The sequence below is a fragment of the Salvelinus fontinalis genome, chromosome 39 (assembly GCF_029448725.1).
Source record: "Salvelinus fontinalis isolate EN_2023a chromosome 39, ASM2944872v1, whole genome shotgun sequence".
Lineage (NCBI taxonomy): Eukaryota > Metazoa > Chordata > Actinopteri > Salmoniformes > Salmonidae > Salvelinus > Salvelinus fontinalis.
Genome location: NC_074703.1, coordinates 26,289,919 through 26,306,220, shown reverse-complemented (window position 1 = coordinate 26,306,220; position 16,302 = coordinate 26,289,919). Strand labels below are relative to the sequence as shown.

Below are 16,302 nucleotides of genomic sequence, written 5' to 3'. Positions count from 1 at the left end.
AGAGAGAGAGAGAGAGAGATGGGTGTGTGTAAGCTCCTCACTCCAAAGCACTCTGCAGGGAGGCAAAGAAGAAAACAGGAGTGACAATAAAGAGGGGAAGGAGAGAAAAGAAAGAGATGATGGAGACGACTAAGAGAGAAAAGAGAGAGAATAGAGGGAGATGAGATCCTTAGAGTCAAGAGGGAGAAGAGGGAGAAGAGGGAGAAGGAGATAGGATGGAAAGGAGAAATATTCTCCTGCAAGCCGCCACATGTTGGGGAATTTGTTTACAGTTTCCTGTCCTGCATGCGGTCAACAACCAATTAAAAAGGACTACAGAGCAAGAGGAAAAGTACTGTATCTAAAGCCTTGGGAGCTGAGAGCTGTACCAGGGGGTAAGTTGGTAAGACATGTGGGCTGGGCTCTATACCAGCCTGCCGCAGGGCACAGGGCTGGAACCAGCACCAAACAGCCCTATTTTCACTGGGAGGCAGCTCAGCCAAGAACCACGGGCCCTGCCCTGGAGAACCACACACACACACACACACACACACACACACACACACACACACACACACACACACACACACACACACTGTACTGAACATAATGCAGTAGACACAAACGTATGTTCTGGTGCGTATTTATTATTTGGATCAACAGAATAGGCAATATTGTATCACTTAACGCATTGAATCGATTACATAAATACATCTCTTCCATCTAAGTATATATAGAACTTGACATAAAACAGATCTTGTGCAGATAGAGAGAGAGGTCAATCAAGGTCTACAGTAAATTTAGGTCAATACAGGTCTACAGTAAATGACAGACATTGGTCCAAGATAGTACATCTCTACACAAATGACCAGTATTATGTTTGATTAGACGTCACCATCAACAGATTGTAGATATAACATACATTTTGACATTAAACACCACACACTTGTTCGTGCACAGCAACTGGCGTGGAATGACATTACTACTTGTAGAGCTACTTGGCCTTGTGCTTTCTTTGATAGCAGTGGTTTGTGTATCATTCTACCACTCTCGGTTCCAAGCTTCAGATGTCAGGGATCTCTCTCCCTCCGATATATCAGGGCTTGTTTCCAGTCTTTTGAATTCATTCATCATTCTCTTTTAGCAGTACTGAACTGCTTTCCATGATAAACTTGCTCCGTCATTTAAGCTCACATTAAATTGTATATAATTGTTCAAAATAAAATTCTAAAATCCTCTATTAAAAATAGAAATACCATATTTAAAAAGAATTTCACATGACAGGGTTCAAACGCACACTTGCATGTAACGATACTGAAATACATAGCATCTGCATACGTAACATGACCCTTCTAAAGGTCTATTGAGTCAAAGTGGTTTAACATTAGTTGCTGGTCATTGCTACTCCTCTAAATCTTCTGCTGGTAATATTTTAGAGCTAGCCCTTTAGCAGGGCTGCCACACCAGGGCAGACTGTTGAGATCTGCACCGTCTCTGTGTCAGTTCTGCGCAAGGCAGGGTGTGTGAATGGGGAGGTCGTGCACAACTTGAGCAAAGTTAGAGTGGAATAATATTGCTACTGACCCTATGGGATTTCCAATCTAAACTAATAGAGGTTACACTGCCGGCTGGTTATTTGGTGTGTGTGTGTGTGTGTGTGTGTGTGTGTGTGTGTGTGTGTGTGTGTGTGTGTGTGTGTGTGTGTGTGTGTGTGTGTGTGTGTGTGTGTGTGTGTGTGTGTGTGTGTGTGTGTGTGTGTGTGTGTGTGTGTGTGTGTGTGTGTGTGTGTGTGTGTGTGTGTGTGTGTGTGTGTGTGTGTGTGTCTGCGTATATGTATATGCAGTTTGTGTGTGCTTGTCCCAGATACCCACACCACTGTGTCTTGGTTACACGAGGACAGACCAGTCACTCTGGGTCCGGCCGTACTGTGACCAAGGAGAGAAAAGGTAATCAGAAGGTCAAAGGTTAAACTGGGGTCAAACAGGCATAAAAACACAGGCCAACAATTACAGTAGCAGTCACAAACTGTTTTAACTCCTTGCCTCCAACACAGTGAATGGTGCAGCCGAAAACACAAAACAAAAAGAGCAAATATCCCGAGCAAATCTTGCGAACTCAGCCACACACAAAACAACGACCAAATCAAAACAGAATGTTCCTGAACTGCGACAACCGCGGAGACAAATCCAATTATTTACGTCTCATGTTGCAAATTAGTTCTAATGGACGGAGTCATGAAAATAAATAAGCACCCGCGATGAGAAACAAAAGAAATGCAATTTCTAATTAACATGAAAGAGAAACGGAGGGCCGTGTTAGTAAACCCGTCTTTCATCCCTCTTCTCATCCCTCGCTCCCCTCGTCTTAGACAACGTGTTTGTTTGTGCCCAATGTCTTCTTCTCGGGTACGCCATTCTGTTTCTCATCCAAATTAAATGTCAACAGATCTAACATCAGGCTGGAGTTTTTTTTCTTAATTTTGTCGATGTTATTGTTCATTAGGCTCCCCCGTCTCTCCCTCTCCACTCCCCTCCCCTCCCCGCCTCTCTCTCTCTCTCTCTCTTATTCAAGCAGCTTCATTTGCGGTGTCTTGGCTTTGATCACAAAGGCTGAGACAATAATTAAGTTTGTGTAATTACAGCAGGCATCTTAATGAGAGCTTTCAGGGCTGTGTGTCTGCTCTATCTCCCATCCCTGCCCAGCCATTACTACATGAACCTCCTCCTACGTCCTCTGTCTGGGTGTGTGTCGGCGCCACAATGAGCTACAGGGGGGGGGAGAAGCTATCGCTAGGGCCACACATACACTCAGATAAGGTTTACACACACAGGCAGGCAGGCAGGCATGCACGTACACACACACAGGTACAAACGCACAGATACACACACACAGTACTAGTGATTGGGCAGAAGAGACACACGCAAGCTCTTACACAAAGCTGTGCCGATGAGGAGATTTAGAGGGAAAACGACAATCACCTGACCTATCCCTGACAGGGTGAAATGATATGAGGCAGAGAGGAACACAAACTCACAGACGTAACAGAGAGACGGACAGACAGAGAGAGAGAGATACTGAGAAAGATCTAGACTGAATGAATGACCCACTCAGTTTAACCCACTCTTAACCAAGGCGATGGAGGGTAGAACATACAGATATTTGGCAAGCTACAGGGCAGAATACACACTACACTTTACCAATACAAAACGGCCCCGATACACTAACACAGAGGAGACAGAATCCAGATTAATCTTGTATGTATCTCTATGGAATAGACTGTGTGCTGAGGATGACATCAGTCTAGGTCAGACAGTTGGCAGGCCCTGACGTCCATCCAGCTGTTATCATTACTGGGTGAGAGGCCACATCTGCTGTGCGTGCCTGCATACATACGTACGTGTTTGGTTGATTGCGTGACGGAGGACACTGTGCTTGCCTAACAGTATATCTTCCTTCACTGTCCCTGTCCACTTTCTGGGCTCAAATGAGTGATCCGCTGCTTCGCAAACACACGTGACCGCCGGCCTGACAACGTCTTAGCCAGCTGCGCCTCCGAAAAGGTTCCAATATGACAGCGCGAGAGGAGGTTAAAGTACAATCTACCTCTGTTACACGTGTCTCTCTGACCACACACTGGTTGAATTAAAGGACGTTGAACCAGTGTGGAATAGACATTGAATTTATGTCTGTGACCAGCGGTATCTTACCTGTATATCTGTGAGCTCCTTCATCAGTCTAGAGGCCAGCTGGGAGAAATCCTCCTGGCAGGGGATATGTAGGTTCTAGAGAGAGAGACACACACACACACACAATTTAAAAATACTATGTTCTGGAGTAGCTGTTCAGCGGTTTATGACAAAGTGTTAAACATGTGAAATTGCTTGATTGGAATCATTCATTCCTCCATTCAGTCATCCATCCATCCATCCATCCATCCATTCAGTCATCCATCCATCCATCCATTCAGTCATCCATCCATCCATCCATTCATCCATCCATCCATCCATCCATTCAGTCATCCATCCATCCATCCATCCATCCATTCAGTCAGTCATCCATCCATTCAGTCAGTCAGTCATCCATCCATCCATCCATCCAGTCATCCATCCATCCATCCATCCATCCATTCAGTCATCCATCCATCCATCCATTCATCCATCCATTCATCCATCCATCCATTCAGTCATCCATCCATCCATCCATCCATTCAGTCATCCATCCATCCATCCATCCATTCAGTCATCCATCCATCCATTCAGTCATCCATCCATCCATTCAGTCATCCATCCATCCATCCATCCATTCAGTCATCCATCCATCCATCCATCCATCCATTCAGTCATCCATCCATCCATTCAGTCATCCATTCAGTCATCCATCCATTCAATCATCCATTCAGTCATCCATCCATTCAGTCAACCATTCTGTCATCCATCCATTCAATCATCCATTCTGTCATCCATCCATTCAGTCATCCATTCATATGTTGTAAGGGTAGTGAGTTGTGGTTGTGTACCTCTCCCTGGTAGAGTATGCGTCCCACAGGACTGACCACACACGCAGTACCAGAGCCAAACATCTCCTTAACACGGCCCTCTTTCAGAGCACAGCGCAAGTCTGCCATGGTCAGGTACCGCTCACACACCTTAAACTCCCCCTAGAAGAGGTGAGTCGATGAGTGGAGAGGGAGGTGGATGAGGAGAGAGGGAGGTGGAGGAGGAAAATATATCTAATGAAACTCATACAAGGGCGGGCTTCTGTAAATGCTTAGCTTCTCATCTCTGCTGAAGACTTCCTGCATGCTGCACAATAGTTCTCTCTCTCCCAATATCTCTCTCTATATATACCAGGGCTCTCCAACCCTGTTCCTGGAGAGCTAACCTCCTGTAGGTTTTCACTCTCAACCAGCTTCATGCGGTAGTCACCTGGAATGCTTTTCAATTAACAAGTGTGCCTTGTTAAAAGTTAATTTGTGGAATTTCTTTCCTTCTTAATGCGTTTGAGCCAATCAGTTGTGTTGTGACAAGGTAGGGGTGGTATACAGAAGATAGCTCCATTTTATTTGCTTTGTCATTATGGGATACTGTGTGTAGATGAATGAGGGGGGGAAACTATTTAATCCATTTTAGGATAAGGCTGTAACATAACAAAATGTGGAAAAAGTCAAGGGGTCTGAATACATTCTGAATGTACTGTATATAATTCTCTCTCTCTCATACCCATTTCCTGGTGAGTTCCAGGATGCTTTGCCGCGTGATCCCAGGTAGGATTATTCCATCCAGAGGGGGCGTTGCCAGCTCCTCCTCTGGAGAGAAAAACATTGGATGCACAAATGAATTAAACAGGTCATTTAGTGTCAATGGAATATCCGATCTGAACCCAGTTTACAGAGATAAGAGAAGAGGTGAAGAACAGCACTGGCTATGTGAGACTGCAGCTGCTGTGATATACACTCTGCCCACTAGATGCCGCTGTTGTACAATCAGACACAAAGATCCGTTTCCTGTTCAATAACATTATGTCCATATCAACAGATCCAGAGGAGAATGGTCGTGTTCCCCTGCTCAGACATTGCTGACGCATGCCAGATCTTACAATGCCTGGATAAGAATTTTAAGTATTAGCTAACCACGTCATATGTTCTAGCAATTATGTGGCATGCAACCATTGGTTGATGCATGGAATGTCTGAGCATGGGAACGCAACCTGTCTTTCCTTTGGTCTTGTCCAACTGCAATAGCCCTAGTAAAGCAAAGGTATTATCTCTAATCTCATTGGCCATGACACTGAAAGTGATCCTGATTACCTCCATGCTCATTATTCCAGAAGAGGAACATGTTCATGGTTCCGACCTCTGTGATTTGATGGTCGTCTCCGTACAGCCAGAGGACCTGCTGGCACCCATAATCCACTGCTTCATACTGGGCGTAGATAGATGCTCCGTAGTTCCTGTAAACAACTCCCCATGTTCATGTTCATTTTAATCCACAAACGAGAGTTGTCAGTTTACATTTAAATTCCATGTGTCGTAATCCAAATGATTTGACACTGTTCCGTTCGTTAGAGTAACCTAGCGTGGGCCCCTATTGTGTACTGTACATAAATGGTGTCACAATGAAATCCAAAGCTCTTTAGAGTTGAATCTGGTGTAAAGCTGTATCAGTACTGTTGGCGGGGTGGGGATATTAAGGTCAGCATAAATTAGAACCACACGTTGCAAAGTAAGCATTTTTACTGCATCTCAAAAGAATACTGTCATGTCTGACCTGCCTTTACTCAAAGGGTACAGTAACCAAATCCAATCCTAACTTGTGATATGTAGGATATTGGAACATAGCCTCTGTCTCTTTACCCTCCCTTCTTACAGTCTCCCGTCCCTCCTCTAACCCTCCCGTCTTACAGTCTCCAGTCCCTCCTCTAACCCTCCCGTCTTACAGTCTCCAGTCCTTCCTCTAAACCTCCCGTCTTACAGTCTCCAGTCCCTCCTCTAAACCTCCCATCTTACAGTCTCCAGTCCCTCCTCTTACCCTCCCATCTTACAGTCTCCAGTCCCTCCTCTAAACCTCCCGTCTTACAGTCTCCAGTCCTTCCTCTTACCCTCCCATCTTACAGTCTCCAGTCCCTCCTCTCCAGGCTCTTATGTATTTGGAGTCGGCCCAGAGAGAGACAGGCTTAGCTCCTGTACTGAAATAGGAACCAACAGGACTCAGGATCACATAAAGCAGAGCACGGGACGGCTTCTTCACTCCTAGAGACGGCTAGGAAGGGACACAGGCCACACACGCACACACACACATACACACACGTCAATAGTTGACATACTCGAACGATTCACAAATGAATGATTACTACTTCACCAACAAGTATAGAGGAAGGTAGCCCTGTCACAGCATACGAGAGTGAATGAGACAGTCCCTCACAGAAGGAGACAGAGAGTGGTTGGTTGGTCATCTCCTCACCTCAGTACCCAGGAAAGTGGGTCGGATGTAGAGACTGGCCGAGTCTGACTTGGGTACCCACTCCAGATCCACCTGTACCAGCCTCCTGATACACTCTACCAACTCTGCCCTGTCAAAGGCCTGGAGGAAGGAGGGGGGAAAGGGAGAGAGGACAAATGAAAGGTTGAGCCGGGAAAGGAGAAATGGGACAATAATATGAACAAACAGAACATTCAGTGACTGCAGCAGACACTATAGAAAGTAATTTAGCAGGCTCTTATCCAGAATGACTTACAGTTAGTGCATTCATCTTAAGATAGCTAAGTGAGACAACCACATACCACAGTCGTAGTAAGTTTTTCTCAATTAAAAAGTTATCTGCAAAGTCAGTACTAGTAGGATCAGGATCAGAGACAAACATGTTGGTGTACTGGGGGACATTGTTCCAGTCTTGTACTGTATATGATAGACACACTGTAGATACGAGACACTGTATCTATACTGAACACAAATAGAAACACAACATGCAAAAATGTCAAAGATTGATAAAAACTAATTGGGCCCTAATCTATGGATTTCACATGACTGGGAATATAGATATGGATCTGTTGGTCACAGATACATTATTTTTTTTAAAGTAGGGGCGTGGATCAGAAAACCAGTCAGTATCTGGTGTGACCACCATTTTCCTCATGCAGCGCGACACATCTCCTTAACATAGAGTTGATCAGGCTGTTGATTGTAGCCTGTGGAATGTTGTCCCCTTCCTCTTCAATGGCTGTGTGAAGTTCCTGTATATTGGCGGAAACTGGAACACATTGTCGTACACGTCAATCCAGAGCATCCCAAACATGCTCAATAGGTGACATATCTGGTGAGTATGCAGGCCATGGAAGAACTGGGATATTTTCAGCTTCCAGGATTTGTGTACAGATCCTTGCAACATGGGGCCGTGCATTATCATGTTGAAACATGAGGTGATGGCGGCAGATGAATGGCATGACAATGGGCCTCAGGATCTCGTCACGGTATCTCTGTGCATTCAAATGGCCATCGATAAAATGCAATTGTGTTTGTTGTCCGTAGCTTATGTCTACCCATACCATAACCCCACCGCCACCATGGGGCACTCTGTTCACAATGCTGACGTCAGCAAACCACTTTCCCACACGAAGCCATACATGTGGTCTGTGATTGTGAGGGCGGTTGGACGTACTGCCAAATTCTCTAAAACAATATTGGAGGCGGCTTATGGTAGAAAAAATGTACATTCAATTCTCTGGCAACAGCTCTGGTGGGCATTAGTGCAGTCAGCATGCCAATTGCACGCTCCCATAAAACTTAATACATACATTTTAGAGTGGCCTTTTATTGTCCCCAGCACAAGGTTCACCTGCATAATTATCATGTTGTTTATCAGCTTCTTGATATGCTACACCTGTCAGATGGATGGAATACCTTGGCAAGGGAGAAATGCTCACTAACATAGATATAATTTTGATAGAAATAAGCTTTTTGTTTAGAATAAATAGAGTACTTTTTCCAGGCTGTAGGCTTGTGCTGTATAGTACCATAGCCTGTACGTGTTCTTACCGGCAGGCAGGCTCTCTCTGCAGACTTGGCCATACGGTTCATGTTGAGCATGGGTCTGAAGAGACGCACTTTGTCATCAGCATCTCGGTATGCCTTCATACCCTCAAACAACTGACCACAGAACAGAGGAGAGGAAAGAGACATGGGTTAAGACTGGCAGACAGGAGAGAACCACTGACCTCTAGTCATTCTCTGAACAGAGTAAATATACTAAAATGTAAATGTAAACATAATGAATGAGGACCAGAATGGGGAATTGGCTTCCTGAACCTATGTGTGTGTGATAGTAAGTTCCAGTATATATGAGCGTACGTATGTTGGCCCTTTATGGCCAATCCACTGTCCTTCAGCTATCCTAGCTAATCCTCTTATTAGAGCTACAATTAAAGTATAGTACGTTCATCTCAAGCTCTCTACACAAACTCTCAGCATCTCAGCAGCACAGTCTGTTTCCTGATTGAAGACAGTGAAACTGGGGCTGTGAGATGTGAAGACGATGGGGAAAGTCCTATACATACCTGTAGTGTAGGTGCTGACCTGTACATTTTTACCAGTGTTGGAATTGCTCATTGGTAGGCTGGTTAGAGCCTGTAAACCCCTCCTGTGCCAAGTACGTTATATTAGCTATAAATGCCTGTTTAAGCCTATTCCTTTTCATTTGGGACGTTTTTCACACTTGTTGTTTGTTTTGACAGTCGTTCCGCAAATGTTTTGTAAATATTTCTGCCATCCTTCATTTTCAAACACTATAATTTAATAAATCTGCATCTGATTTTGCACCTTTAACTTTGCCTCCTGCTGCTTTGTCATATCCTTGAATGAATGAATGTTATTAGACATATTTAAAAATACATATAGATTGCCTAAGTTCTTTTAGTACAAAATAAATACATAAATACCTAAACAACCCACCAACATATTTCCACTGTTGTCTTCATCACTGTCAGGTGGGCAGCAAGAATGGACAGCGTGAGCGTGAGACACATTAACTTTCTAACAAGGTGGTGCTTCCTACCTGCACAGCGTAGTGCATGGCTGAGCAGGCCGGGTGGAGAGACAGGTTACCAAAGGGCTTGATGTGAGGCTTCTGCCAGCCTCCATTGCTGGTCCACTCTATGGTCAACATGTGGTCAGAGAACACAGTTCCAAACACCAGATTGGTCAGGTCAGGTTTGGCCTTGTGGGTCTGGGACAGCTCAATGACCAGGTCAGCCGCCTGGGGGGAATATAGAGGGCATCGTTTAGATGTAAACTCATAACACACACTGCTTTAGGTGTAATATACTGTATGTCATTGTATGTCATCGGGTGCTGTAAGTGTTGTAGATGTCCTGGAGGACAGGTGCAGGTTGCGGGCTGTGCATTTGCCGTACCAGGCGGTGATGCAGCCCGACAGGACACTCTCGATTGTACATCTGTAAAGTTTGTGAGGGGTTTAGGGGCCTTCTTCACCACACTGTCTGTGTGGGTGGACCATTTCAGATTGTCAGTGATGTGTACGCCGAGGAACTTTTCACCTTCTCCACTGTGGCTCCGTCAATGTGAATAGGGGCCTGCTCTCTCTGTTGTCTCCTGAAGTCCACGATTAGCTCCTTTGTTTTTGTTGACGTTGAGGGAGAGGGAGAGGTTATTTTCCTGGCACCACTCCGTCAGGGACCCTCACCTCCTCCCTGTAGGCTGTCTCGTCATTGTTGGTAATCAGGCCTACTACTGTTGTGTCGTCTGCAAACTTGATGAATGAGTTGCAGGCGTGCGTGGCAACGCAGTCATGGATGAACAGGAAGTACGCATCCTTGAGAGGCCCCAGTGTTGAGGATCAGTGTAGTGGAGGTGTTGGTTCCTACCTTCACCACCTGGGGGCGGCCAATCAGGAAGTTCAGGACCCAGTTGCAAAGTTCGGGGTTTAGACCCAGGACCCGAGCTTAATGATGAGCTTGTAGGGTACTATGGTGTTGAAGGCTGAGCTATAATCAATGAACAGCATTCTTACATAGGTATTCCTCTTGTCCAGATGAGATAGGACAGAGTGCAGTGTAACGGTGATTGCTTGATCTGTGGATCTGTTGGGGCGGTATGCAGATTTATAGTGGGTCTAGGGTGTCAGGTAAGGTGGAGGTGATATGATCCTTAACTAAGCCTCTCAAAGCACTTCATGATGACAGAACTGAGTGCTATGGGGCGATAGTCATTTAGTTCAGTTACCTTTGCTTTCTTGGGTACAGGAACAATGGTGGACATCTTGAAGCAAGTGGGGACAGCACACTGAGATAGGGAGAGATTGAATATGTCCGTGAACATTCCAGCCAGCTGGTCTGCGCATGCTCTGAGGACGCGGCTAGGGATACTGTCTGGTCCGGCAGAATTGTCTTACTCACGTAGGCCATGGAGAACTAGAGCTGACAGTCCTTGGGAGCGGGTTGCGTCGGTGGCACTGTGTTGTCCTCAAAGTAGACAAGAAGGTGTTTAGCTTTCAGTTTTGCGCGAATGCTGCCATCTATCCATAGTTTTTGGTTAGGGTAGGTTTTAATAGTCACAGTGGGAACAACATCTCCTATACACTGAACTCAGTCACTGTGTCTGTGTATATGTCAATGTTATTCTCAGAGGCAACCCGGAACATATCCCAGTTCACGTGATCAAAGCAATCTTGAAGCATGGATTCAGATTGGTCAGACCGGCTTTGAATAGACCTTAGCACGGGTACTTCCTGTTTGAGTTTCTGCCTATAGGAAGAGAGGAGCAGAATGGAGTCGTGATTTGATTTGCCAAAGGGAGGGCAGGGGAGGACCTTGTAGCCAATGGTCGAGAGTTTTGTAGCGTGAGTACTACAGGCAATGTGTTGATAGAACTTCGGTAGTGTTTTAATGAAATTTGCTTTGCTAAAATCCCCAGCTACAATAAATGTTGCCTCAGGATATTTGGTTGCCAGTTTGCCTTAAGTCCAATGTAGTTCCTTGAGGGCCGTCGTGGTATCGGCTTGAGAGGGAATATACACTGCTGTGACTATAACCGAAGAGATTTCTCTCGGGAGGTAATATGGTCGATATTTATTGGTGAGATATTCTAGGTCAGGTGAACAAAAGGACTTGAGTTCCTGTACGTTATCACAATCACACCATGAGTAGTAAATCATGAAACATACACCACTGCCTTTCTTTTCCCCAGAGAGTTCTGTATTCCTGTCTGCGCGATGTACTGAGAACCCAGCTGGCTGTATGGACGGGGACAGTATATCCGGAGAGAGTCAGGTCTGCCAAGCTTGTAGCGTCATACCCAAGAAGACTCAAGGCTGTAATCGCTACCAAAAGTGCTTCAACAAAGTACTGAGTAAAGGGTCTGATTACTTATGTAAATGTGATATTTCAGTGTTGTATTTTTTTATACTTTTGCAAAAATGTCTAAAAACCTATTTTTATTTATTTTACCAGGTAAGTTGACTGAGAACACGTTCTCATTTGCAGCAACGACCTGGGGAATAGTTACAGGGGAGAGGAGGGGGATGAATGAGCCAATTGTAAACTGGGGATTATTAGGTGACCATGATGGTTTGAGTGCCAGATTGGGAATTTAGCCAGGACACCAGGGTTAACACCCCTACTCTTACGATAAGTGCCATGGGATCTTTAATGACCTCAGAGAGTCAGGACACCCGTTTTAACGTCCCATCCGAAAGACGGCACCCTACACAGGGCAGTGTCCCCAATCACTGCCCTGGGGCATTGGGATATTTTTTTTTTTAGACCAGAGGAAAGAGTGCCTCCTACTGGCCCTCCAACACCACTTCCAGCAGCATCTGGTCTCCCATCCAGGGCCTGACCAGGACCAACCCTGCTTAGCTTCAGAAGCAAGCCAGTAGTGATATGCAGGGTGGTATGCTGCTGGCTATTTGATTTTTGCTTTGTCATTATGGGGTATTGTGTGTGGATTGATGAGGGAAAAAACAATTGAATCAATTTTAGAATAGGGCTATAAAGTAACAAAATATGGAAAAGGTCAAGGGGTCTGAATACTTTCCAAATGCACTGTATGTCATCATGCGCTTCAGAGTTCTGCAACTCTCCCGATGGCCAGTAGAGGACACTCCAGGCTTTTAAATTCTAGGAACATGAGCTACTCAATAAATGAACACAACCACAGAGAACACCTTACACAACCCCTTACACAACCCTTTACACAACCGCTCTCAGGGCAGGAGTTGCCTTTACCACAGTTCTCAGATCAGATAACTCTCCCCTAATCCTAACATTAACCATGAGGGTGGGGGTAAATATCAAGCTTAGTCTAGATCAGTAGCTAAAGGCAAATGCTCTGCTGTGGTTGGCTGCTCTCAGTGCCTGTCTGGATTAGGTCTGTCTCAGATCTACCCTTCCTGGGCTACGTTTACACAGGCAGCCCAATTCTGATATTTTTTCTCAATAATTGGTCTTTTGACCAATCGGCTCTGAAAAAGGTATCACTGACTACAGCAATGGTATCACTGACTACAGCAATGGTTACCAATGTTTCAGTCTAATATCTCCATTTACTTATCCAGCCATGAATCTGATAGATTGATATTTTAAAACTTGAGTGTGATACAATTTGATCAAATACAGTATAGTTTCTGATGACTATATCTTCTCATTAGTTCAGAACTCACACACGTCTTTTAAGAAGTGCGTTGCATGACAAATCACTTCTGACCTGCTGTGAAGAATCTGAGATAGGCCCATTTACAGAGATCCTGATAACTACATTAACTAATGTAATAGCACAAGAGAGCATGATTTAGCTGTGTAAGGTGAATGAGTTTCAAGTAATCCATGTTCAGCGTAACATCACATGCTTCGTTGGTCAGGGATTACCAAACTATAAATCCTCTACATCCAGCTCAGGTGGGTCACAAAACAGGAGTCAGATTCCTACTAGTGTGTACAGTAACAACACAGGGGTCTATAGCGTACACAAGCTAGCCACAGATACAGTACTACAGAGGTGCTCGTACAGTAGTTCAAGACTACAGACCTGATGCAATTATGAGTCTGTAGCATCTATATGAGGCCATTTTCTCAGACATTGATTAATTAATTATATGCTTAACCCAGCCCTGAATGCCCAAGTCTTAAAATGGTCCTGCACAGCCAATGACAATTCTCTCTCTCTTTCTCTTTCTCGCTCTCACCCCTTTTCTCTCCAAACTTTTCTCTCCCCCTCTATTTCTCCTAATCACCAAATCACCACCTGCGCCGCCTGCCTGGCTGTCTCCTGTCTGTGCAACGTTAGAGACCAGAGTAAATCACAGCTAAAGAAAGTGGCAGATCACAGGTCACAGCCTGACTGACAGGTGGTGCTTAGGGGGATCTGGGAAAGTGGATTCTCCGCAGAGACGACACAGGACCTCCTGGATAGACCAGGGCCCTCATCCTCCTCTCTCTCGACATCTCTGAGGGCCACAAAGGGCAACAACATAGAGTATGTGGTTAGCACAGGGTTCTGGGGAGCACAAGCCAAACGAGGAGTTAACCACCATGGATCTAAAAAATGAACATCTCAGGATCTCAGGTGGATTTCTTTGACTCAGTTTTGCTGAGGCGGACGTATTGTTGTTTTTGCAGGGGGGTGTGTGTGTTTTGGATCTACCGGACTGAGAGGCATTAGGAGAGCCGTGTGGGTGAGGGGAGGTGTCCATGCTGTTGGTGTCATCTGGACCTTTTGATTGACAACCAGGGGAGGTTTTATGAATATCAGAATCATATCCAGGAAACATCAAGATGGTGCAGCTGGGCTCCTCACTGAAGGCAAGTGATTCATCTGATTCAGCACACTGAAATGGGCAGTTGGAGGGAATGGCGTCTCCAGTTTGCCATACACTGACAAACTTCACATGTTTACATGCAATATAAATTACTAATGTAGCAGTATGTGCAATATCTGAACTGTTCCACATTAAAATACCATTGCTGTACAACACGCCTTTGCACACACTTGTAATGAATGAGGCAACGATCACAATATGTTACACAGAATAATGCTCATTGCTATACACATTATACCACAGGGTAAATGATTAAAATGTTACCTTGAAGCTGTGGACGCTGTCTTCCATGCCGTTACTGGTGGATACCTCTTTACCAGAGCCCTGGGAGGACATTGTACACAACTTTATATAGATGACAACTTTACATAGGATGTAATCAACTACATATAAGCCTAAGCTTCTTAAAACATTCTCACTCGGGTAATGTATTCAGACAATGAGAGAATAACAGGGTAAGTTATTAAAAATGTATAATTGGTAACAACGTGGGATGGGGAGCAAGGAGAGATGGGGTTGTCGGAAAGAACAGTGAGGTTTGCTGACGTAAATTGAATGAGTATAGGATTATGTATTGTCTGTGAGGGCCTGTGTGAGGATTGAATTCCCTGCTCTGCTCAGCACAGCACAGGAGATCATTTTACCTGCAGAAAGACGATAGTCTGTCGCCAGGTGAACTGAAGGCTTACATTTACATTAGGCTACCATTACTCCTCAAGCAAAGGGCTAACCATATAATAATAACAGGCATAATAATAATAATTGTGGTTGATTTCTATTCTATAATTTAAGCTATTTTAACATGTGATCATGCAGTAAATACTGTGAAATAACGTCACTGATTACCCCTCATAGTTATTATGAGCCATTGGTAGGCAGCCTATAAAAACAGGCTACTGTAGGCTACTGTAATAGACAAGCTGGTTATAAGAGCAACAGACGAATAACAGAACATTCCGTCGGCGTGATGCAGTGATATAAAATGTGTCGTCATATGCTACAGCTGCCATCTCAACACACATAGGGCAAAGCAATATAGATATGTTAAATCATTTTTTAAATCGGTATATCAAAAGACATAACCGTCGCAGTTGAAACAAGTGTATTGAATTGCAATCCTATCTTTGTCGGTCGTACGCGGTTTAGTGTTTACTGAACGTGACCTGCGTCAAGAATTCTTATCCCGTCATTTTCAGAAATAGGCAACGATAACGTATAGGTTAGCAGTGGCGAGGACATTCAGCATGACCGTTTTTCGGTTACTCGGAAGAGGACGTTTACCTTGAGAGATGGAGTGTTCGCTGCTGATGAGGGGACGGCTGTAGAACTCGCCATGATGAATCATACACAACCGAAGACGCGCACTCGCTCTCTGTCACCAACACACTCTCCTAAACCGCTTACAGATTAAACATTTGTTCGCTATCAAGCCCATTGTATAATGTTAAATCTAGGTGCCTGGGCCAACCACAACATTGGTTTTCTTTGAAAATGTGTAATGTGTGATTTGCTGGCCACTTTTTGGTATATAACATTATGTGGGACAAATTGTGGACAGGCGGTCATGCATAAACCCTCACACACATGGAACAGTCACATTATAAGGCTTAACCAGACGGCTTTCTCAAGCAGGGTTGTCATATATTTTCCAGAAGGTTATCTATAGAAGCTCATGTGGATATAGGCATATGTCCTTTTTGCTATAGTAGCCTGCTTCCAACCGGTCTCCCATTATTAGTAATAGACTAGCTGTTTTATTTGTATATTATGGACATATTCAATCTCTCCCTATTCCAGTCCCAGTCGCCACATGCTTCAAGATGTTCACCGTTGTTGCTGTACCCAAGCAAGCTATGGTAACTGAACTAAATTACTATCTCCACGTATGCCTTCACTCCTGTCATCGTGAAGTGCTATGAAAGACTAGTCAAGGATCATATCACCTCCACCCTACCTGACACCCTAGACCCACTCCAATTAGCTTACCGCCCCAATAGG

At 44.6% G+C, this 16,302-nt stretch overlaps 1 protein-coding gene across 1 annotated transcript; it reads right to left on the bottom strand.

Annotated features, from left to right (window-relative positions):
• Positions 1 to 1,714: 1,714 nt before the first annotated feature.
• bcat1 (branched chain amino-acid transaminase 1, cytosolic) lies at positions 1,715 to 15,805 on the bottom strand. The gene is made up of 11 exons (XM_055905479.1): positions 15,586 to 15,805; positions 14,569 to 14,628; positions 9,526 to 9,726; positions 8,511 to 8,621; positions 6,939 to 7,058; positions 6,577 to 6,737; positions 5,786 to 5,928; positions 5,199 to 5,284; positions 4,496 to 4,636; positions 3,687 to 3,761; positions 1,715 to 1,904 (listed from the first exon to the last, which is right to left on the bottom strand). Exons 1-11 carry the CDS (start codon positions 15,637 to 15,639, stop codon positions 1,866 to 1,868), a joined length of 1,191 nt encoding a protein of 396 aa, XP_055761454.1. The 5' UTR covers positions 15,640 to 15,805; the 3' UTR covers positions 1,715 to 1,865.
• Between the last annotated feature and the right edge of the window lie 497 nt (positions 15,806 to 16,302).